The sequence below is a fragment of the Danio rerio genome, chromosome 25 (genome assembly GCF_049306965.1).
Source record: "Danio rerio strain Tuebingen ecotype United States chromosome 25, GRCz12tu, whole genome shotgun sequence".
In the NCBI taxonomy this organism is placed as follows: Eukaryota; Metazoa; Chordata; class Actinopteri; order Cypriniformes; family Danionidae; genus Danio; species Danio rerio.
In genome coordinates, this window is record NC_133200.1 from 20722032 (window position 1) to 20747320 (window position 25289).

Here is a 25289-nt window from a genome sequence, read left to right on the forward strand (position 1 = left end):
TAGGATTGTAAAAAAATATTTGTTGTACTCTCATACTCACTGCACTCTAAGTTTAATTCAATTCAAGAGTTCACACTTCGCTGATAATTGATAATAAAGCGTTTGGCATGCTGTCCCTGAGAGCCCTGAGAGCTCAGAAGATCCTTGAGCCTGGGGCTCCCTTTCATTTCCTAGGCTCAGTTAGGTCTCGAGAGATACCTTGAATTAGTTTGCTCGCCCTATTCCTTAATTATTGTGGGTTTCCACGGTGAAATGAACCACCAACTGTAGCAGCATAAGGCTAGCGGTGAATTCCCAGAACTAAAACACTCATAATTCACTTATACTTCATGTCTTTGGACTGTGGGAGGAAACCGGAGTACAGGGGAAAGCGACGGCAACACAGGGAGAACATACAAACTTCACACAGAAAAGCCAATAGGCTAGCCAGGACTCGAATCAGCAAGCTTTTTGCTGCGAGGCAACAGTGGTAACCACTGAGCTGCAGTGCCATCCTGTCCTGGATTAACTTATAGAAAGGAATAGGGGAGCTGTAGGGGTGGGTGAAAGATTCTTCCAAATCGAAGATGCCTAAGGTAAGAAAATCTGGTTATTTTTGTGCATTTGGATTCGTCTGAATCATATGATAGCTAATGCGGGACAAGCTGTGGTCAATCATAAGCATGTCAATCATTATAAATAAACTTCATTTCATCTTTATTTTTATAGCGCTTTAACAATGTAGATTGTGTCAAAGCAGCTTAAGATAAATGAAGTTCTTGTAAATTAATTCTGTGTCAGTCTAGTTTTCAGAGTTTAAGTTCTGTTTTGTTCAGTTTAGTGTGCTTTAAATTTCACTGCTGAAACTCCAAACACCAAAGAGCAAATCCACTGATGCACAGCTCCACAAGGCCCAAAACCCAGCAAGCCAGTGGTGACAGCAGCGAGGAACAAAACTTTATAAAATGAGTAGACTGAAGGATAAAAACTTGAGAAACCAGGCTCAATCGGGCAAGACCATTTCTTCTCTGGCCAAACTGGCCAAAAGAATCAATGTGTACTGGTATTGTTTAGACCACAAAACACACACACACACACACACACACACACACACACACACACACACACACACAAATAAAAACCTGAACAGCAAAGACATAAAAAATATATGTACATTTTATTTGACAAAAAAAAAAATCTTAATATGGTTGACTTGATGATAATTTTCTTGAATTAAGGATATTCCGGAACTAAACAATCAACCCACTTCAGCATCAAGCACTAGCCTCTGTCCTCAGTTTCTTGAGGATTTCCTCCTGGCTCACATCTGCCGTCACTCTGATCACCTTTTCTCTCGATTTGGACCCCTGTTGTGCAATTGAAACCACATTAATGATTAATAAAAGCATATAATTAAGCTTAGCGGCCAGAAAGCACTTAAATAACGGCGTTTATAGGAGCTGACCTTGTCTAATGATACTTCGCTTTTCTTCAGCTGCAGGACTTTGGATAAAAAGCGCAGGAGTTCAGCGTTTGCCTCTCCATCTGTCGGCGGCGCAGCAATGGCGACCCCCACCGCCTCCTCAGACACATCTGGCAAAACAAGAGGAAAAACTGGGGTTACTGTGAACCAACTCCCAACAGATAACGAGTATGTGTCTTCATCCAAATATCTGACAGACTTAACCGGTGACTGCGTTTTGTTTGGCCCCGGGTTTAGCATGTATTGCTATTGTTATGGTCCCGTCTTTAAGTTTCATAACAGGGCCGGGAGGAATCTCTGGTACTTTTGGACTGCTTTTGCTCTAAGGGGAATAAAGGTTTAAAAGTTGTCACACTGTCAGTTCTCAGTCATAAAATTATCATATATGGAATTGACAAACACATAGACACAAGTAAAATCCTGACTCGTAATTTGGTAGCTTAATATGTCATGCTGCTGTCATTACTAATCTAATCCTACAAGATATTATTATTAATGAAGAAATGTAATGAGCCCTACCGTCTTGTCCTTTTTAGGCATCGTGTTGTATTGTGAGTAAACGGGGTTGCGAAGTGTGGGTTTACTCGTCAAAAGCGTCCGACTGTAATATAGTGAGGGTTTCACGGATGGTAATAGAAATATTCGTACAAATGTAATAATTTGGGAATACATCAGCTAAAACACCGCAGCTTTATTGAGTGAGCAGCGTGGGTCGCGCGCATGACAACAAACATCGAAATGCGTTTAGTGCGTCAAGTGTGCGCGCTAAATGCGCAGGATAGTGAAGGGCAACACATTCAATACACCGCCAAATAATATTTATTTGTCAATATTTATTTGGTATTTTTAATTTTTTTTTTCACCTTTCAAGAAATTATAATAAATTATCAACTAAATGTTTTATTTTATGTTATTTTATTGCGCATGTTATATGTTATGATTTACATGTTTAATTAAATAAAACTAATATTAGTAGTTAATTAATAGATAAAAAGTTATTTACTTAACTATTATTGTTGTTGTATTTATGTTTGCTGCAATACTAATTTCATTGATATAAAAGTCTTATTAAATTGACAACTCGCTATTATTAGTAATAGTGTTTTAATAACAGTGGTTAGTTTTGTAATAATATTAAAACAACAACTGAATAAAATTATGACAAATTAATTATTTATTTTTAATAAATTGCTATTAAATAAGTTATTTTAGTTGAAGTATTAAGTTTAACATTTATTAAAGTTAATGTATTGTTAGCAGTAGTGATTTTAATCTTTTAAATGGTTATTATTAACAATAACTATAAAATAGCTTCTCATGTATTACAAAAATTATATTATTTAAAAAGGTAGAAGTAAAGCTGTTAATATAGTAGATGTTTAATGTTTATTAGTGATATTTATAATTATAATAATAAAACAGGTATACCAAATAATTCAATAATTTTTAAATAACATACAATTATTTTAACTTAGTAAACCTATACTAGCAAAAAAGATAATTTAGTATGGTAACACTGTAATAACTACATAATTAACTCATTATTTGTTAAGCATTAACTCTACGTCAATAGATGTTAGTAAGCAAGTTATACAGCTTCTAATGCTTTATTCTTGACTTTAAAACACATTTATAGTGTCCGTAATAATTGTATATTTATACTTTGCTACTTGTTAATTGTTCATTACTAAATTCAGTATTGCATTATTTACAAACTATTTGTATTTACGAGTAGTTGGGGTTTTTAAGATTATTCAGAATGAGCAAATAAATGATTAATAAAATATTTAAATCAACATTCATATATTTTATTATTCAGGCATATAATAATAGTTATTATGTATGTTAATAAATGCTTTATCAACTCAACTTTATGCAGTTTTATGACCTAATATAAAGTGAGGACTATTTATGCTTCATAAATCCTTTATAAATGACAAAGGCTTGGAATCAACTTAACAATAAATGTTTGCAAACTTATCTAAAAAAACAAAATTACTGTAAACTTTAAACATTGTCAAATAACGAGTGTCAAAATACGACATAATATTGCATAAAACAACAACAATATAATTCATTATAATTAGTCCCTTTATTAATCTGGGGTCGCCACAGCGGAATGAACCGCCAACTTATCCAGCATATTTTTACAGCTGCAACCCATCTCTGGGAAACAACCATACACACTCATTCACACACTCATACACTACGTACAATTTAGCTTACCCAATTCACCTGCACTGCATGTCTTTGGACTTGTGGGGGAAACCAGAGCACCCGGAGGAAACCATGCGAACATTGGGAGAACATGCAAACTCCACACAGAAATGCCAACTGACCCAGCTGAGGCTCGAACCAGCAACCTTCTTACTGTGAGGCGACAGCACTACCTACTGCGCCACCTCGTCACCCAACAATATAATAATTTAACAATATATTACAACATTTAGGTTATTTAGTGATGTTTAAACTGTGCAGTTATTGTATTTTAGATAAAATTGCAATGACGGGCAAAGCAGTGGCGTAGTAGGTAGTGCTGTCGCCTCACATCAAGAAGGTCGCTGAGTCATTGGTTCGAGCCTCGGCTACGTTGGCGTTTCTGTGTGGAGTTTGAATGTTCTCCCTGCGTTGGCATGGGTTTCCGCCACAGTCCAAAGACATGTGGTACAGGTGAATTGGGTAGGCTAAATTGTCCGTAGTGTATGAGTGTGTGTGTGAATGTGTATGTGGATGATTCCCAGAGATGGGTTGCGGCTGGAAGGGCTTCCGCTGCGTAAAAACTTCCTGGATAAGTTGGCGGTTCATTCCGCTGTGGCGACCCCAGATTAATAAAGGGACTAAGCCAACAAGAAAATGAATGAATGAATGAATGAAGATTGCAATGACCTTTCATTTGATACAGTTTCATTTGTGTATATATTCGACTGAATAGAAATGAATAAAGTTATTTATTTTCTTTTTTTCCTGTTTAGAATGAAACTGAGCCTTTAATTGTCATTTATGAGGGATTTATGAAGCATAAATAGTCCTCACTTTAGTTCAAAAAACTGGATGAAGTTGACTTAATAAAGCATTTATCAACATACAAATGAATTGTTATTAAATGTGTGAATAAGATATATGAATGTTAATTTGAATAGTTTATTAATCATTTACTTTCACATTCTGAATGATCTTAAAATGGCACCAACTATTCTTAAAAAACTAGTTTTAAAATAATGCTATACTTAATTATGTAATGAAAGAATAATCAGTAACATAGTATGAAAACTCAATCATTAAGCACATTATACATGTGCTTATAAGTCAAGCCTACAGCATTTGTAACTGTATTATAACTGCTTAGTAACGCTTATTTATGTAGAGTTAATACTTAACAGATGATGAATTAACTATTTGCTAATGCTTAATAGATGATTCATAGTGTCTAGTTTAGAAAAAGTGTTACATTTAGTACTTTTAATAATACAAATAACACAATAGCAAAATTCACTAATTATTGTACTTTTTCATTACTACTTTATTTGCATTTTCGGTTGTAATAATTGTCAAAAGTAACAACAATAAATGATACATTTAATAAATATTATTAAAAGATTATACTAAAGACACTATATATGATTACTAATAGTATTGATTATTATATTATATTATATTATATTATATTATATTATATTATTTTATATTACATTATATTACATTATATTATATTATATTATATTACATTATATTACATTATATTATATTATATTATTTTGTTTTCTGGTCTGTTTGTTTCTCCTGTTATTTAAAGTATACTTTTCCAGAACACAGATCCCTCCTCCAAGATGCAGTTAAGTTCCTCCTATTTTCATCCAGCCACAAACTGGCTGTTCACACAGAGACTGAGCTCAAACACAGCTGCCAAAGAGACCCATCTTCATCTCCACATGCAGCACAAACACACCATCTGGATTTCCTAAAACTCCCAGTCGACAGTGAAGAACGGCTTTATCATGGAGAACAGCTTAAACCAAGAAGCAGAGGAAAATCCCTACCTGTGGTAAGAACTCTTGAAGACTTATAAAAAGGAGTGTTTGAAATGCATACATGGAAATCTAAACTATATTTCTTTTTAATTCAGGGTTGTAAAACCAACACTGGTCTCTTAATAAATTATTAAATTTAAATAAAATGCATTCTCTCATCTGAGCTGACGATTGATTGTGTTTTTCTCAGCTCTTCAAGACTAGACTTGTCTTTACACACACACACACAAGCACACACACTTGCTTTGATCCCGAGGTCTTGTTTCAGTGTATCTACAAAATCCACTGAATTACAATTTCATGCACATTGCTGGTGTTTAGTTTCCCTATGGCAATCTGTCAAGAAGACTTTAGGTTTTTAGCAAATGCATAAACATATATATGTGATTAAAACCCCCCCAGATGTGAGATAATAATAATAATAAAATGCTTTTGTAGTTTTCAGAGAACACCATCTCTCAGACGTAAATGGAGAAAGCGCTATGGAGGCCTGGATGGAAACAAACTGCTGGAGCCGAATAAAGAGGACGACACAAGAGGTACAAAAATAAATACTGTACAATTTGGTGATTTCCACTCACGGTGACCCTGGTTTTGGCATCACAGTAGCTCTGGGAACGTGTTTGCATTTTGTTTGGATCATGGATCATCTCCGCCTCACATTCCACATGTCACCACCACTGATCAGACACCAGCTCTGTAGGAAAACTTTGAGACTAGGGCTAAATGAATGGGACAGTTCGGTAGAAGCTCTCATTTAACTGGGCTTGTGGTCAACATCTGGGCTGTAAAAAATGTGCAGAGGCAGTGGGTGTGTTCTGGAGAGAAGTGATGTGGCATGTGTTGGGTCCACCGTAGCTGAAAAGCACACTCCAAATTCTATAAACTGTCATGTACGCTGATTTTTTTGAGGGGGGGACAGTTATGCACTTAAAAATACTGAGAAAGTTCTATGAAAATAATACAAAACAGTTTTAGTACTGAAAAAGTATATAATGAAAAAGAATAAATTTCAGCCATTTTATTATCAAAATCCCCCCAAAAAGGTACAATATTAAATAAAATCTTAAAATGAATATAACAGATAAGTAACTAAATAGCTTAAACACAACAGAAGTCACTGAACTCCAGACTGAAGCGATATTCAAGTGTTTTTTTACATTTATGTACTAAAAATGTTTTGTCTTTGTATTTTTGGAAAGTTTCAGTCACACGAGACAACATTGTTAAAACAATTACTGATAACATCGATCCACAGAAAGACTAAAATGCGGTATTATGTATGCCAGGCCAATAGGTGGTGAAGTCACTATATATATATACACACATATGGTCCTGTGATCCACCATTGATTTGGATGTCAAGTACACACTCATTTTCCATTAACTGAACACATAATATAGGCCACATGCACATTTTGACATTATTTTTTTACATTCATGAATTTGTCGCTAAAATCTCACGTACACTGGGACGATTGTCAGCATTTTTCTAAATATTGTTCGACATTCATAACCAAGTGATTTTCACTGTCCATTAAGGCTGATTCATACTTCTGCATCTAGTGGTTGGCGTGACCCACGACGCCTGCCTTGGACGTAGTTGTGCATTTATAGTTCTATGTGTTGTTTGTGTTGCTCTGCAATAACTCTTCTAAAAAGCAAGCTGGCAGTAGGTTTTAGGTTCCTCCGTCACAGTTGTTTTGCTTTTTCTGAATGCTACAAGTAGCTCAAACTCTCTCATTCAGAGGCGGGAACCGGCGGACGTGCACCAAGTTTAATAATAAGGTAAGCACCAAACAAAATCCATCTGGAGCTCCTTCACGCAACTTGACACTTGAAACACTCACTCCATTGGGCTCGCGGCTCTCAGCACTGCCCACACTAGATATGCGCGGATCAGCTGACATGACACTCAAATCCACAGCTTCATACTAAACATCCAGCCGCCACACGACCACACATATAGTTTTACCTGGTATATATATCCACACCTGACCCGCACCCGATCGTCACTTTAATAATTGAATTCTTTGTTTTAGGCATGATGATAGATCACCGTGGATATTAACAGTAGATTCAGTGAGCTATAAACTGCATATCTCTGATAGTAAAGTAATATGTTAATCTTAAACGTTTTAAATGAACATTTATTTATAAAAACAAAAGTTTGTCTTTAGACAACATTTTCTTCATTTTCAAAGAGATACAGAAAGTAAAAATAAGACATTCTAGCTTTTTCAGATACAGGAATAAGATAACAAAAGGGTGCCACTTCAGCCTAAACGGCAGCTGTTATGTTTACTTGGCCTTTTTCTTTCCAATGTGCAAAAACAGAATAGCATCTGCTGTGCCTGGATTCGGGTGATCCTGCTTTGCCTCCTAAACGCGGCCAGCTGCACTAAATGAGCGTTTGCTCGCACCGCTTGTTGTATGAATGCACAAGATTCTCCTCGTAAGGCGCTGCAGTCGTGGAAATAAGCGATCTTGTTTCTCCCAGAACGATAGCAGATTTTCCTTTGACGACTCCTCTAACTGAAACTTTGAACAGTAGGCTACTCTTGCACTTCATCCATTATTTTGGGAATCTTCCCATTCTGCAAAGCCCACTCTTTGCTTTTTCGCTGGTACACTGCCATGTCCCGCTACGTCCACCCGCAACTGACCTGCAATTAAAAATAGTGTATTTTTTCATTACCCTACCTGCTCGACCCGCGGATTATCCGCAGCGTTTGTGGATATAACCGCCATCTGCCCATCACTAGCCCACACTCATCACCGGTACCAAGCCAACTAATCACAGACCTTAAGATATGCGTCATTGCAATGTGTAGTTCATTTTTTGAGAGGTGCGAGTCAGACACAGCGAGGACTATGCGCCCACGCGAAGGTGCAGAAGTATAAATCAGCCTTAGGTCGAGTGACCATGCAAATAAAATCAATTTCTGTCACTAGATGGCGCTTAATGAAAATCCAAAACACAAGATGGCGCTGTTCAAGTTTATGCTCACTAGTTGCACAGAAAAAAACGTCCAGAGCTTTTTGTAATGTTTGTCACTTTGCACACAATCACCTCGCCAACAGTATGTGGGGGAAAGTTACAAGTCATGAAAAAAGTCAGTGAACTCACCATTGAATCCTATTTGATTTGAGATTCCTGTGTGATGGCTAGACTGTTTTGTGCTTGAGTGCCACCAAGTCAGTGTTTTGGAGTAAATTAAGCAGCTCACGTCACATGAACAAAAGCTCTAATCTCACTGGTCGACCAGTTTTTAATATGCCAGCCAAGCAAAAAAAATATATATATTTTTTTAATATTTCTGATCTTGCGACTGCCATTTTGTGCCTCAGTGTGCTCATGTTAGTTACTGTATGTGTCAGTCACGTGGTGATGAGTGTGACTGAAAATTTAAGCGTCACAATGAAAAAAAAAAATGAAAAAAACATACAGTAGCAGTGTTGGTCTTAAAACATTTGCCAAAAAAAAAAAAAAAAAGCAATCTCATGACCTCAAAACTTTATTTCTTTGTAAATGAACAGCCCCAATTGCTAGAAGTTTTCCATTTTTATTTGTGTCGAGTTTAATGAGCTGTTAAACAAGGCACATTTGAATAATCAATTATTCAATAAAAATCTGAACTGAACATTACACTGAAGACCTCTGTACTGGGACAAATTAAATGGTTATTAAATTCCAAGCTTTTTCATAAATTGTTGTTTAATCTCAAGAATATTGGTATGACAAGAATAATAACAAAGTTCTTGAAACAGAACAGAATTATAACAATCTAAAATATTTTGATTGAAATTTAATGTCAGTGAAGCAGTGGCGCAGTAGGTAGTGCTGTCGGCTCACAGCCTGAAGATCGCTGGTTCGAGCCTTGGCTGGGTCAGTTGGCGTTTCTGTGTGGAGTTTGCATGTTCTCCCTGCGTTCGCCTGGGTTCCTCTGGGTGCTCTGGTTTCCCCCACAGCCTAAAGACATGCGGTACAGGTGAATTGGGTAAGCTAAATTTTCTGTAGTGTGTGTGTGTGGATGTTTCCCAGTGATGGATGGGTTGTGGCAGGAAGGGCATCCGCTGCATAAAAACGTGCTGGATAAGTTGGTGGTTCTGCTGTGGCAACTCCAGATTAATAAAGGGACTAAGCTGAAATGAAAATGAATGAATGAATGAATGAATGAATGAAATTTAATGTCTTAATGTAAACTTGTTGTTAAACTTCAATATATTTTTTACAATAAATGACATAAACATTACATAAACAACATATGTAAATCCACATATAAATATAATTTTTACTAAGGTATTATAGTTATTTATTACTTACAGAGCCACATATTTATACTGTATTTTTTACAGTAAATATTAGGACGGCTTGATACTGTAAAAATGGACATTGCTCAAATCTTGAAAAGCTGATGATTTATTATGAAATAATAGATTGTTTAAGTGCACTGAAAGTTAGTTTGTTCTGTACTTAAATCACAAAAGCCATTAATAGACCTTATTCATGCTGCACCGTATTTAATTCTTGACATGAATGATATTGACACTGTGAGGAACAGAAGTACAGTGTGATAAAGACATAATACTGTTTTTTTTTTTATTAACATACCAACTAATATGCTTTCAGAAAGAAAAATCAGTATCATTATGTAATAAAATATTGAAAGTTAAATCAAGTTGTATGAATATATGTTGTAAATAAGTTGTAAATTATGAAGCCTATCTCTACTGGCCATCTTTTTATCTATGTCAAGTTTAATATGAACTGTAAAAGAATGCAGGTTTCCACATAATTCCTTCATATCGCCCCAACACAGATATATTAAGTTAACTTAATTGTACAGTTGGCACCAGAGTTATAGTGGTTAGTGCGTCGACACATGGGCTCCGGTGCTCACGATGACCCGAGTTCGATTCCTGCGTCACGGTCCTATGCCGATCCTTCTCCTCTCTCTACTCCCCATGCTTTCCTGTCAATACTCTCTACTTTTCTACATCCAATAGAGGTGAAAACCCCAAAAAAGTGATTACAAAAAAAGTAACTTAATTGTTCAGCTCATTTTAAATAAGTAGTCTGGGCAAGCAACAAAAATCTTTTTCCGAGTTTGGCTTTTAACCTGATTAACAAGTAAAAATTATTTATATCAATTTTAAATATTATTTTCACAATACATACTGGCTTTAATTCCCACTACATGCTTTGATCCCCTATGAGACTTTGTGGCAAGGAGAAAACGCTCTCCAGACTTTAATAAAGACCACATGCTTTGTTTTATAAACCATATTTATGTTTTGTGGGTTTCCAATTAAGTTACTTTCTACTTTCAACCGGAGGGGTGGAAGCACCGTCTGCATAGCTTCGTCTGACATATACCACCCAAACTGGGCACAAAATCAGCTTCCTGACACAAGTAGCTCTAAGAGCTCATGTGCAATATGATGTGGAGCGAAATATTTTAGCATTTATTTAGAAAAATGGCAGCAGACATTTTGTGTATTTGCGCTTATCATTGGCACAATTTAGTCAACATTTTTAAACGGAGGGTCTTTTAAAGACTGTTTTGACTGTTTTTCGCAATACAATGAAAATGAATGGGGTCCAAGACAACACTATATCAAACTGACTTTCATTTGTCTCTTTATTGGCTAAATGAATAAGGTTACCACGTTTTTATAAAGTTTTATAAATGTTAATTAAATTGTAAATCTGTGTTGTAACTTATCAGTAACTAGTGTGTCATAGATATTTTATAGCTATTTTACAAATATAGTATAAAGCTCCTGTGAAATTGTTATTCTTTTTCAAATATTTACAATGTTTAACAGAGCAAGGAAATTAGCTGTAATATATTTTCTTCTTAATGAGAAAGTGTAATTTATATTAGCTTGGCTAATAAATGCAATTTTACATTTCATAAAACTATTTTGGCCAATTTCATTAGCTCCTTAAGTAATATAATGTTTTGAGTTTCTACAAACCTGTTGTCCAAGGCCTAATTAACTTAGATAACCTATAAGTTAAGCCTTTAAATTCGCTTTTAGCTGAACACTAGTATCTTGCAAAATAACTAGTAAAATACTATGTACTGTCATGATGGAAAAGATTAAATAAATGAGTTATCAGAAATTAGTTATTAAAACTATTATGTTTCAAATTGTGTTAAAAAAAAAAATCTCTTTGTTAAACAGCAAAATTTCAAACGATGGCTAATAAATTTGTCTTTGTTTATTCCTGATACCAAGATCCTAAAAACCCAAGTGTAACACACAACATATTTTCACAGATAATCTATTTATAATTTGGTGGCCTTAAAAGCATTTTCAACATTTTGTTGCCTTAATGAAAACTACACTTTTTAGATTTTTAAATTATCTCTACTGGTCAAAACAGACACAAATTCATTATGAGAGTCAAGTATGACAAGTTTTGCGTTCTAAATGATTTTGAGACATTGAGCTTCAGGACCCTAAATGTACTCTAAATGTAAACTATCAAAATTCTCTTAAATTTGCAAATTGTGGTAAAACAAACAGGGCAAATGCAGACATGCAGAACCTTCTCAGTCTAAAAAGTCATTTTTGGCTTGGAGTTATAAAGTTTTATCTGGCAGATCAATAACTGAAGCATTACTTTTCAAGAAATACAATCACAAAAATAATAATTGGTGTTTTGACGATATGTTGATGCTTGAGAAAGTAACAATTTTGCATTTTAAAACATTTATTTACTGTTTTGGCGACGCAGTGGCCAAGTGGGTAGCACTTTCGCCTCACAGCAAGAAGGTCGCTGGTTCAAGCCCCGTTTAGTTGGCGTTTCTGTGTGGAGTTTGCATGTTCTCCCTGAGTTTGCGTGTTTCCTCCGGGTGCTCTGGTTTCCCCCACAGTCCAAAGACATGCGGTACAGTTGAATTGGGTAGGCTAAATTGTCCGTAGTGTGTGTTTGTGTGTGTGTGTGAATGAGTGTGTGTGGATGTTTCCCAGAGATGGGTTGTGGCTGGAAGGGCATCTGCTGCGTAAAAAACTTGCTGGATAAGTTGGCGGTTCATTCCGCTGTGGCGACCCCAGATTAATAAAGGCACTAAGCCGACAAGAAAATGAAAGAAAATCTTTACTGTTTCAGAATGAATATTTTTTCTTGTTCAAATTAAGCATGCAAGGCTGTACTAAATATTTTGTCCAGTGCAGATGGTAACTTTAGGTAATTAATGTGTTAATATTTGTAGAATGATATGCTTTATATGAATTATATTTTTTGACTTATATGTCCTATGATTTAAATTAAGTATTTGCCCTTTAAGGCTTAATATCAAATTTAAAGACTGATTTGGACTATATTTACACAAATGAAAATATATTTTACATGTAATATATACAATTTTTTTAAACAATTAAAAATGTAAACAATTTAAAATTTAGCATTTCATCTTAATGTCAAAAATGCCTCTAAATCATCACATCTATACACATCTTTACAGTTTCAGGTTTCTTCTCAATTTTGTGTGATGCGGCAATATTTAGTCGACTCTGATTTTGTGTTTCTTTTTGGTTGAAATGACAAAGTAAATAAGAAATGACAAAAAAAAAACAATATAAATAAGTTGTCATTTAATAAGAATATGTGAACAACTCAATTTTGACAAAAATGTCAGATAGAACCTTTCATAATTCGAAGGAGACGATATATGGCCAAGCATTTTTGGTAAACTACCATTTATTTAAACAGATAGTTTACCAAAATAAATGAAAATGTTCACTATTTACTCACACTCAAGTGGTTCCAAACCCCTTCATAGAAGGGAAAAACAATTACTATGGAAGTCAGTTGCTACCGGTTTACAAAATGGTTCAAAATATCTTCCTGTGCTTTACAGAAGAAAAAAGCATTGTGACAAGTAGTCTAAATGATGACAGAATTTTCATTTTTGTGTGAACTATCTCTTTAAACTTGTATGTGATGAATTTAAATACAGCTTGATTACATATTTGTATTATATAATGTCTTGAATTTTACAGACAACATTTTCATTTTACTTTCCACAGAAGACAGACAATGATTAGATTTTATAATGACAACGGTGCATTAAACTATAACAGAGGTTTTATTGTTTTAGCATCTTTCCCTTTAAGGTTTATTGTTGTTGTTTTTTTGAATGGAAGATTTGGAGTAAAAATAGACAAACTGCATCCGTCCACTATCCACAGCTAAACCGTTTCATATGTTTTAGCCTTCACTGTTATTGTGTGGAATTCGCTGAGGTTTGGACCCGAAAGAACAACACAAACAATGTCTTAAACTCGTAAAAACTTGGTGTCCTAGATTTCCAAAATAGCCTGATATACATTCTCTGCTGAGGCGATGCTTAGTACGTTTTAACTTTTTAAAATCCCTCTTAAATCTCACACTCACAAATAAGCACTAATCTTAATCTTTAAACCTCTGTCGAAAATCAGCCAGGAGGATTTTTCTCATGCTGTGTTTTTTTTTTTTTTTCTGTCCTTCAGAGATTGGAGAGCTGACGGAGCCACTGAAGTTGAAGGTACATGCTGAGTCCTGCAGAAATCATAAAACAAAAAGCTGGAGGCGGCGTTATTAAAACACTCCACTACACCTGTGCTCATGTGCTGCTGCTGCTTTTGTAAAGTCAGACATCTGCTGAGTTTGCACTAGAGAAGTTTGGGTATCTCCAGTTTAAAGTTAAACAGTTTACCCAAATTCCCAGAGATGGGTTGCGGCTGGAAGGGCATTCGCTGCATAAAAATGTGCTGGATAAGTTGGTGGTTCATTCTGCTGTGTCGATCCCGGATTAATAAAGGCAATAATCCGACAAGAAAATGAATGACTGATTTCAGTTCACCCTAAAAATTGATATTCTGACACACTTCCAAAGCTTTATGTATGCTTTATTTATGTATGTTTTTAACCATAATGGAAAACAGCAGCCATTGTCTTCAATAGTATGTTTTCCTTCTATGGAAGTCAATAGAAGTTGACATTCTTCATAACATCATTCTTCATAACATTCAGAAGAAACATTTAAAATGGGTTTGGAAAATAATGTAGTATTTATTTTTGGGTGAAATATCCCTTTTAGATCCTTGTGAAAGTTGAAGCTTATCTTTTTATTAAAGCTTGTGTATTGAAAATGTTAGTTTTGATTAATATTGCAACCGATTTTTGGCAATAAAAATTAATATTGAGAAAAGGTCTTTAAAAAGAATGTATATAAAAGAGCTTTAGTAAATAGATTTATAAATAATTGCAGACTGACTGTAATGTTTTTGGACACTTCATTGGATTATTAGTTTCAATTAAGCGAAAATGCATATGCATTACATTAATTATTACTATTGTTTTACATTTATTATACAATTACGTTTACATTCATTCATGCATATTCCTTCGGCTTAGTTCGTTATTTATCAGGGGTTACCACAGTGGAATAAACTGCCCACTATTTTGGTATATATTTTACGCAGGGGATGCCCTTTCAGCCGCACCCAAGTACTGGGAAACACCTGTAAACACTCATTCACACGCACACACATACACTACAGCCAATTAAGTTTATTCAATTTACCTATAGCACATGTCTTTGGAAACCAGAGCACCTGGAGGAAACCCATGCACACAGAGAGAACATACAAAACTCCACACAGAAATGCCAACTGACCTAGCCAGGACTCGAATGAGTGACTTTTTTGCTGTGAGACGACAGTGCTAACCACTGAGCCACCGTGTCGCCCTTTACATTTACATTACATCACATTCATTATAATATTGTTTTTATGAATGCAATTATAAAATAGACTAACAGTATATCTTTATACACTGTGTAATTATGTCATTTGGTTGATTTGGAATATGAGTAAAGTTTATTTCTGAACACTACAGTTAAAATTATAAAAGCACAACAAAATATTTTGAAACACATTAAAATATTTGTTAACAATTATTCATTATTGTTAAGATTAGTAATAGACCCTTTCACATTTCTGGGTTTCTCAGTAGCGAAAGTCGTCATAGTTGGGAAAACGTAGAGTGCAGTGAATGGGAGAAAACAACAAAACATTTTTTTTCAATCTTATTTGCTCAAATAATAAAAGAAAAAAATCTACATTGATGTAGTAAAGACTTTCAGAAAAAGAAAAAAAATAGTGCGAGTCTGATGACGACAGCCAGAGGAAAGAATAACGTCAAATTTACTGTCCTGTGCCATAGAGGCTGCATCAGAATTTAGTTTTTTTGTAAAGCAAACATGATATAATACATCCATCCATTTGAAGTCAGAATTATTAGCCCCACTATGAACTTTTTCTTATAAATATTTCCCATATGACGTTCAACAGAGCAAGGCAATTTTCACATTATGCCTGATAATATTTTTTTCTTCTGGAGAAAGTCTTATTTGTTTATTTCAGCTAGAAAAAAAGGAGTTTTACTTTCTTTAAAAGCTTTTTTTAAGGTCAAAATTATTGGCCCCTTTAATATTTTTTCGATAGTCTACAGAACAAAGAATTGTTATACAATAACTTGCCTAATTACTCTAACCTGCCTAACCTAATTAACCTAGTTAATGCTTTAAATGTCACTTTAAGCTGTATAGAAGCGTCTTGAATAAAGATCTAGTCAAATATTATTTACTGTCATCATGGCAAAGATAATAAATCAGTTATTAGAAATGAGTTATTAAAACTATTATGTTAAGAAATGTGCTTAAAAAATCTTGAAGAAATCTGTCATACATTCTCGATTTCTGCATTCTTTTTATAGAAAACAGGGAAACCCCAAATATGCTTTAGTATGTTGTGTTTTAATAACTGCACAGAGCAGCATTAAAACAAAACCTTAAAATGTATTTAGTATGATAACCCAGCACTGCTTCCTCTCCACATGATCATGACTGGAAGAACCGGAAGCGGTCGATTGTGGCATAATAAAAGCTCTGCTGCTTTCATGACACAATTCTCATAAGCAATTGCTACAGCAGTTTTCAACAGCTTTTAGCCTTAGGCTACTCTGCTTCATAGTGCCATGATAATATGTTTTGAGTCCCATATACTGTAAAAAATGCTAGGTTTTAGACAATTCCTTCATGTTATCCCAACACAAATTAATTTGGTTAACTTAATCATTTTTAAAACAATTAATTTTTCAAAAATCTTACCAAACTATGTTATTTCAATTAATTTTAAATAAGAGGTTTAAGCAAGCAGCAAATATTTTTTTTTTTGTGTTGCATGTTACACTAGGATGAAATAAAGAATGTAACTCCCATGATTTAGCAGTGAAAATTACATACTGTGCCTTTAATATGCACTATTCCACAAATACTCTTGAACATTGTTTAAATTCAGAATATTCCCTTCATCACAGTGTGCTGGTCATTACAGACACTTTTATGTGCTGCACAGCATAGTACGTCTACAAACACAGACAAGTTCTTCACTTCACCTGTAATAAAAACCCAGCCCCGCAGACGTTGTCTCTGCCGGAGGCTAACAGTTGTTAGCTAGCATGCTGACATGACAAAGTAATGTGTCTCAATATGTTTCCCCACAGTCCTAAACACCTGCAATTAGTTAGACTTCAAAGACAAGTCTGGCTCCAGCATTATGTTCAATGTTGTATTTCATCAGCCTTCAAACAGTGTAGATAAACTAATTCAAGCAAAGCACACTTCGCATTTCAGCCTACGTTAAAGCATTCATCCAAAAAAAAATAAATAAAAAATGCAATGTTTGCTTGATGCTATTTTTTTATACATAATAACAGTCTATATAAAGCTAGTTTTGCTCATTCAAGCTTTCAGTACATGTTTTTTTTATGTTACTAGGAAACTAAATCCGCAGGGAACATTCCTCAACATGTGCCAAGAAATACCTTGCCACAGCAGAGGCCAGTCAATTACGTCTCTCCAGGCTCTACAGGTGAAACAATGCTCACATTTATCTCCAGTGGCACACGTTTCTCCTCCTGTTAATTCCCTTTCACTTTTATGTATGCCTTTGTACTCTTTGCTTTCCTTTTGTTTAAATGATTTCAGCTCTCAGGAGGCTGCAGTGTTTTAATATTCCTCCAACAGTCTGCTCAGTGTTTGTTCTGCACCTCTAACCTTAAGTGTCGAACGCCTGCAATTAATTGCTTGGCATATGAGCAGCATTCTAGCCTTGCTTTGTAGATAATACAGCATTGTGCTAATGTGACTTTATTAATATTTAAAGTTATTTTTCCTGATTTGTCTTACATTCGCTGGAGATCAAGGCAGAACAATTAAAATTTTAAGTAATGTAAACTTTATCATACAGCATTTTCTAGTTCATTTGGTTGTGGTTATACCATACTAGTAGAACACTGTTAACAAAAATCACCAACCATTTCAGAAACAATATTTTGTTGATAAAAAATAATTGTGAACATTTCTGAAGGTTAGAGTAGCAAAAACTGAGTATGAAGTGAACAGGGCCTTACTTTGAATATCTTAAGCACATTAATTCAAGTCTATTCAGTTCAATTTACGTTTACTTATTTAGCGCTTTTATTTTGTCAAAGCAGCTTAACATAGAAGTTCTAAGTCCATATTTACTAGAACTTTTAAGTCAGAGGCCATTTTTTCCTCAAAGCACATCGCAGTGCACAATGTAAGGTCCATAAAAATATGGGTGAGTGAGTTTGGTGTGGAGGAACTTTACTGGCCTGCACAAAGTCCTGACCTCAACCCGATTGAACACCTTTAGGATAAATTAGAGCCTGTTAGCCTGACCTCATAAATGTGCTCAAGAAAAATGGTCAAAAATGTACATAAACAGACTTCTAATCCTTGTGGAAAGCCTTCACAGAAGAGTTGAAGCAGTTATCTGCAAATTGTGGGTTAACTCCATTTAAAACCGTACTGATAAAGATACCATTAAAGGTCATGTGCATGTAAACATTTGGCGATATAGTGTCAATGTAAGCGTATTTTGAATTCGATTATTATTTTTAAATATTATATGCACACTAGCATGCCAAAGGTTTGGTGTCAGTGAGATATTTTTTAATAAGTATAAATTAGTACATGTTCAGTATCAAAGCATTTTGTCCTTAGCATTTCAGTTGTTTTCTCTGAGAGTGCCACTTTTTTTAGAATGCCAGCAGCATGACGAAGCGCTGAGTGTTTGTTTCACACAGAGCATTGTGTGCCTAGTTTTTTTTTTTAATGTGCCAACAGTTGGAGACAAGTGACTTCAAAAACTGACCTCAAACTTTTCAACAGTAATATTTAGTTGCCAGGCAAGAACTGTTTTTCCTTCAGGAAGTACTAATTTATTTTTCATTTTGTGCTCTGGAAAATGCCCATTCTTTTCCTCAGGCATGCCATCTTTTATAAGCAATGGGGGCACAAAACGGACTGTACCAGAGCATGAAAAACTTCATGCCGGCCAAGCGTGGCAACACTTGGGCCGACCAGACACCCATCAAGGACATTTTAAGAAAAAAGTGTGAGTCTCAGATTTACAAATTAGCATTTTCTTTACATACATTACAAGCTGCTTACCCGTTGTTCTCCAAAAGGGCTGCTGATGTGCTGTTTGATAGTTTCGCCTCTGGAGGAAGAGTTAACTGCAATCAGTTTTTTGAGGTATTGATCATTATTAATATTTGTTTATGTTGAATAGTGCAGAATGTCATATGTTTGTTGTCTCGACAGGCCCTGTGGAGCTCAGGGATTATCCGAACAGATCCACGGATTAAAGACTGCTACAGCCTGATGAGAAAACTACAGGAAGCGGATGGAACGGTTGACAGGAGCATGTTTCACAGGTAAGTCACAGGTCAAGTTTTACCTGTAAGGGATAGTTTACACCAAAATTTAAATGTACTCACTATTTGCTCTCCGTCAAGTGATTCAAAACCTTTAAGATTATTTCCCCTGATTTGGATGTAAATACCCTCAAAATAAAGCTGACAGACTACAGTTAAAGCACATCTTGTTTGTTTAATTTCAAATCCATTGTGTTGGTGTATAAAGCCAAAAATTTAAGAATTGTGTTAATGTCCAAATATTAATGGACATAACTGTATTTTCATGAATCATAAATATATTTTCAGTGTCAATTTATTAATTTTTTCTTATAGTATACATTGCAGCTTCAGATTTTATTCAAAGTGTCTGAAACAATTCGTTCAAGGATCTGGTCCCTGTAAGTCCCTCTTATCTGAAAGCCTGCTCTTTTCTGATTGGTTAATTATTGATTGGAAATCAATAAAAAGCACAGACGAGGCACTTTTCTTTCATTACATTATTTTATTCCACTTCTTGGTTGCATTTGAAGCAGAGGCTCTGGATATACATGTGTCTCGTTATTTACATCATGTACATTTTAAACTTTTAACATAGTTTAATTTAAAGAATTGTTTTCAAAAGCCATTTTCAGTTCAGGTATGATCATTTAGCCACCTATACATTTTAAAAATATCAATTTGGCACCGGTATCATTCAACAAACCAAACTTATACCCAACCTTAGTTACGATGTGGTGTGTGAAAGTGCACCAGTACTTTACTGTGTAGTACTATTATGCTCACTCTCCATAAAGAGATGCACTGAATCGCAGGAATTATTAACACGTATTCATTAACAAAGACACTTATTAAAGGCACTGGAACATATAAATGCAAGAGAGACATCGAGTGATAACAATTCAAGACAAGACAAGGATTGAACTGAACACAGGAGCTTAAATACACAGGACATCATTGAATTAATTACACACAAGGGTCAGACACAGGTGAAACTCATGAAACTAGCCGGTGGGGAAAACAGAACAAAGGAGAACATGATAATCATAGAAGCACAAGGTTTAGCACACTGGGATGTCACATGACACAACAAACACAGGACCACCAGAACATAACGGGACAGGTACCACAGGCTGATTATAAATTATACATAAGGAAATCCTTTAAATTGTATATGTTTGTTTATTAAATATTATAGTTTTTAAACGAACAGTCTTAAAATCTAAACACAATTGAATATAGCTTATTATTATTCATATCTTTTTGATTTAGTGGCTAATTCGTATGAATTCGTACAATCTAATCCATACAATTTAGTACCATTTGGCCATCACCCAATGACAGATGGGTTTAGGGCCGGGGTTGGGTGCCACACCTCCTATTTAAAATCGTATGTTTTCGTATGATTTAGATATAATTGGACATTGAATATATTAGGTGGAAACACAGCCTTATCATGCTCTATGATCTCTGAAATGAAGAAGCATTAGAGGACCTATTTAAAATACAAATGACCCTTAATCTTTTGTGCAACTAATATGCCTGATTTCTGAAAATTTTGCAGGTGCGTGACAGGCTTTGTGTCGTTCATCCTGAAGGCACTGCAGGGGCGATTTGTCATTCCTGATTTCTCGACTTTTGCAGAGGAAACACAAAAGCTGTTTATTAAATGCAAACAACTGTCCTCTGTGAAGGTGCGTCAAATCCATTTACGCTTGTTGTTGTTCATTTTAAATAACAAGTCTGGTGAAAGACACGTGTAATAAGGTTTAAAGTAGCACTGTCTTTTTTTCCCTAATTGATTGATTTGTGGAAAATATCACAACGTGACTCATATCCTGTGTATTTCTGGACAGGAGAAAGAAGATGTAGGAGACAGTGGCACAAAATGGGGCATTTCGGTGTGTACTGTAGATGGGCAAAGGTAAACTTTCACACAGCAATTCAGTTCAATTGGTTTGTTAAAAGGTTTTCAACAGGGGGCCACTTTTTCGCCTTAGGGGGTCCATTATTGAGGTCTGCCAATTATTGTTTAATGGCAATTCTTTTGACAAATGTTTTTATTTTATTTTTATTTTTTTTAAAGAAACAACAAAAAAGATTATAACATCCTATGGATTCAATCTAGGGCCATATACACTTGCAAAATAAAAGAAAGTTTTGCAAACAAAAAAGTAGTATTGAGTAGAAATAAATAAATCTAAATCTCCAAAAATCACAGAGGAACATAATTTTTGAGAAATATAAATATTTATTTTGCTAACAAAAATAAAGAATTGAGAAGGGTAAATTAAGTTTTAAGAAATAAAAATGAAATTTGCAAACAAAAAAGAACTGCAAATAAAAATCAAGCAGTGCAAATAAAAAAGTAAAATGTTTGCGATAAAAACAGTACTTCACAGGCCCTATCATTCACCTGGTGCAATAAGGTGCAAGACGAGTTCACCCCGACGTGTTGCTATTTTTAGACCAGCGCAACCTTAATTTTCCCATTTTCTGCCACGTTGTTTAAATAGCAAATCCATAAAAATCTGAAAAAGAGGTGTGTTATAGTGCATTGTTGGAGCGTTACTTTTTGAGGAACTAAAATAGACTGTGCAATAGACCAGCTGAAAGTCCAGCGTAGAGTGCGTTAGTTGTGCGCCTCGCTTAAACATTGCTTAAAACATGCAGGATGTACAGCAATGCGCAAATATGTTTACAAATGAAAATCCGTTCTGGATAAGTTGGCGGTGGTACATTACACTGTGGCGACCCCGGATTAATAAAGGGACTAATCCGAAAAAGAAAATGAATGAAGTCCACTATGTAAATAGCAAATGCGCCATGGTGTGACACAACTGACTTTTAAAGGGAATGGGAGATGAGACTCTGATTGGTTTATTCTCAAAACACACCTGTATCTCATTAAGAGAATAAGCTCAACCCTGCTAGACCATGCGCTGTAGCGCAGAGCATTTTTTTCTGTCCTTAAAATAGCAAAAATAGATTCGGACATGCCCTTAATGCTTTTGCGCCTTGCGGTTAAGACTTTTCGCCTAGATTGTCAGAATTTAGATTAGATTGTCACGTTTCTGCACGTTTTGTAGCCCTGATTTGACAAGGGGGCAGAGTCAAGGAAACTTGTCTGTTTACGGCAGGCCCAAACTGCTTCTGTTTAAGCAACATTATCACCTGGAGACACAGTATCACCGAGCTTGTCTTATAGTTCAGTAGGTCTGGGCCTGCAGTAAACGCCCAAGTTTCCTTTACTCTGCAATTTTTATTTCTCAAAAATGTATTTCTGCTTTGCAATTTTTTTAGATTTGCATTTATTTTATTTTTTGCTCAATACTATATTTTTTATTTGCAAAACTTTCTTTTATTTTGCAAGTATATATGGCCCTAGATTGACTCCATAAACATCACTATAATAAACATTATTAAAAATATACTTGTAATAAAATTTTGGTGAGACTTTACTATAAGGTTTTATTAGTTAATGTATTTACTAAAATTAACTAATTATGAAAAACACTTGTACAGCAGTTCAACATTTACTAATGCATTATTAAAATCTAAAGTCATGCATGTTAACATTATTAATACACCATGTGTTAACATGAACTAATAACGAACAACTGTATTTTCATTAATGTTAACATGAACAAAAAATACTATGATATATTGTTCATTTTAGTAAAACAGCTAAAACAAGCTTATTGTAAAGTGTTACCCATATTTGTAATAACACATTTCATACAATTAGTTTTACTGTATTATCTGTGATGTCTTACTTCTGTCCTAATTTTAGATAAAAAAAGCAAAATGAAGCACCTGATTGGTTGACAACCATATAAACACTGTGCTGATCTGATAATCTGATCTGATGATTCCTGAATTTCTGTCAAATACATGCAAATTGCTCAATTTACAATAGATAAAATGTGTTTCAACTGATTGTACACATATAAATATGCACATTTAGGACAAGGTGGAGAAAATTAATAAAGTATAGCAGTCACAGCATCTCTCTCCAACCATTTAAATGTTGTAGAATGGCAGAAACTTGGGTATCAAAAATGTCTTAGTAACGTAAATATGACCATAAAAATGTCTACAGTAAAGTAAAATTGTACAAAAAAAGTAAAAATGTCTTAATAAAAAAGTAATTATGACTTCATAAACTGGTAAAGTTTCATTTTTGACTTGTACTGTACCTAACTAAATTGTAATTAAATTTTTAATTAAAATAAAAACATTCATACTATATATTAAATATATTAACTATATTAGTTTCTCTATTTTATTGTTATTTATATATTATGAATTAAAGATGCCTGCTGAAGTTGAAATGAGATTCTTTGTTTTCTGCACGCTAGACTTTCTTTAGGAGACTGGGCTGAACCTTGCACTCTGGGAGAAATTTCCTGGCCTCTTATATACGGCCTGGCAGTGGATCAGCAGGGCTCAGACTACGTGCACAGATATGTGGGAATGGAGGAATATTCCAAATACGAGTCTCTGTTCACCCTGACCAAACAAGGTAAGTTCAGTCAGTTCATTCCACACATTGCAGCTTCTTTGATTTATATTCAGTCTTATCCAGAGGAGTTTGATGTTCAGTTCAAAGATTTTACACTTCATTATAGAAAATGTGTTTGCAGGTGTTCCTCATAGTCCGCTGGTTGAGACCGGAGCAATTATCTGTACTTCTTTATTACAGGTAACATTTAACATTTCTCATTAAAGAACAAAAATGTACTTTTATTGACTGTTCTTTGTGCTTAAAAAAACAGCTAGCAACAAGACCAGTCACTGATGAGGAGGAAAAGTATGAGTCTGTAAGCTTAACTTTTATGTTAGCAGCTACATCTGATTAAAAAAATACATAAAGCAAATCTTAAAGCAATCTGTTCTCATCCAGGTTTTGAATATAATCCGAAGACTGTGCAACAAAGAGCACGTAAACCTCAACTGCACCAGGTAATTTAGAGATTTGTTTTCTGAGAAATCGATTTTGATTATTTGTTGGTGTTTATTGTAACTGTCAGCGTTGTCGTTTCAGTTATCAAGACCTGCGAAAAGACATCGTCCGTCTCCACGCTCTTTCATTTTACTTGCAGGAAAAGAAAGTACGTTCAGAATTATTCCTTGGAGAATCAATTTTGTTTCCACATCACAAAGCGTATTTTAAACTAATCTGTTTTTGATAACCAAACCATTGCAGTGCTTTCCAGAAGGTGTGGGGATCAATGCAACGCTGGATTTACTGTTGCAGGTATTCAGCTTTTAGCATTACTTCCTTGATAAGAAAGCATATGTGATTAAATTGTAATTAGAGAGCGGAGAGTTTTGGCACATGTTTTTGATTGGGTGAGCCATGTTCAATGTTTAAAAATAAAGCTTTTAGTTAATTTACCTCAGGTTATCCACTAAGTAGGTGACTTTCTTTCTTCAGTAGAACATTGAAAATTTATTGTCGAACTTAGAGCAGATTCATACATTGTACAAAAATAAGACATTACATTTGTTGTTTTTATATACACTCATCGGCCACTTTATTAGGTACACTTTACTAGTACTGGGTTGGACCCGCTTTTGCCTTCAGAACTGCCTTAATCCTCCGTGGCATAGATTCAACAAGATACTGGAAATATTCCTCAGAGATTTTGGTCCATATTGTCATGAAAGCATCACACAGTTGCTGCCGATTTGTCGGATGCGGATCCATGATGCGAATCTCATATTCCACCACATCCCAAAGGTGCTCTATTAGATTGAGATCTTGTGACTGTTGAGGCCATTTGAGTACAGTAAACTCATTTTCATGTTCAACAAAGCAGTCTGAAAAAAATCATGCTTTATGATATGGCGTGTTATCCTGCTGTAGGTAGCTATCAGAAGATTGGGTACACTGTGGTCAAAAAGGGATAGACATGGTCAGCAACAATACTCAGGTAGTCTGTGGGGTTGACATGATGCTCAGTTGGCACTAATGAGCTCAAAGTGCGCCAAGAAAATATCTATTACAC

General features: G+C 34.9%; 2 protein-coding genes across 2 annotated transcripts in view; one reads left to right on the forward strand and one right to left on the reverse strand.

Annotated features, from left to right (window-relative positions):
- Positions 1-1120: 1120 nt before the first annotated feature.
- Positions 1121-2202, reverse strand: zgc:193812. The gene is given in 4 exon segments (NM_001291888.1): positions 1121-1346; positions 1445-1572; positions 1667-1784; positions 1982-2202. Coding segments are annotated over 4 exon segments (492 nt in total). The 5' UTR covers positions 2135-2202; the 3' UTR covers positions 1121-1253.
- Positions 2203-5350: 3148 nt separating this feature from the next.
- Positions 5351-25289, forward strand: part of glsl (glutaminase like) — a 28946-nt gene continuing 9007 nt past the window's right edge. Inside the window, exons 1-15 of the mRNA XM_009297984.5 lie at positions 5351-5504; positions 5929-6029; positions 13998-14032; positions 17330-17423; positions 18845-18974; positions 19048-19114; positions 19184-19296; positions 20840-20969; positions 21132-21199; positions 23637-23800; positions 23922-23980; positions 24054-24098; positions 24182-24240; positions 24323-24389; positions 24485-24535. Coding sequence (XP_009296259.2) covers positions 5458-5504; positions 5929-6029; positions 13998-14032; positions 17330-17423; positions 18845-18974; positions 19048-19114; positions 19184-19296; positions 20840-20969; positions 21132-21199; positions 23637-23800; positions 23922-23980; positions 24054-24098; positions 24182-24240; positions 24323-24389; positions 24485-24535 — 1230 coding nt within the window. The 5' untranslated portion in view covers positions 5351-5457. The remainder of the gene's footprint in view (positions 5505-5928; positions 6030-13997; positions 14033-17329; positions 17424-18844; positions 18975-19047; positions 19115-19183; positions 19297-20839; positions 20970-21131; positions 21200-23636; positions 23801-23921; positions 23981-24053; positions 24099-24181; positions 24241-24322; positions 24390-24484; positions 24536-25289) is intronic.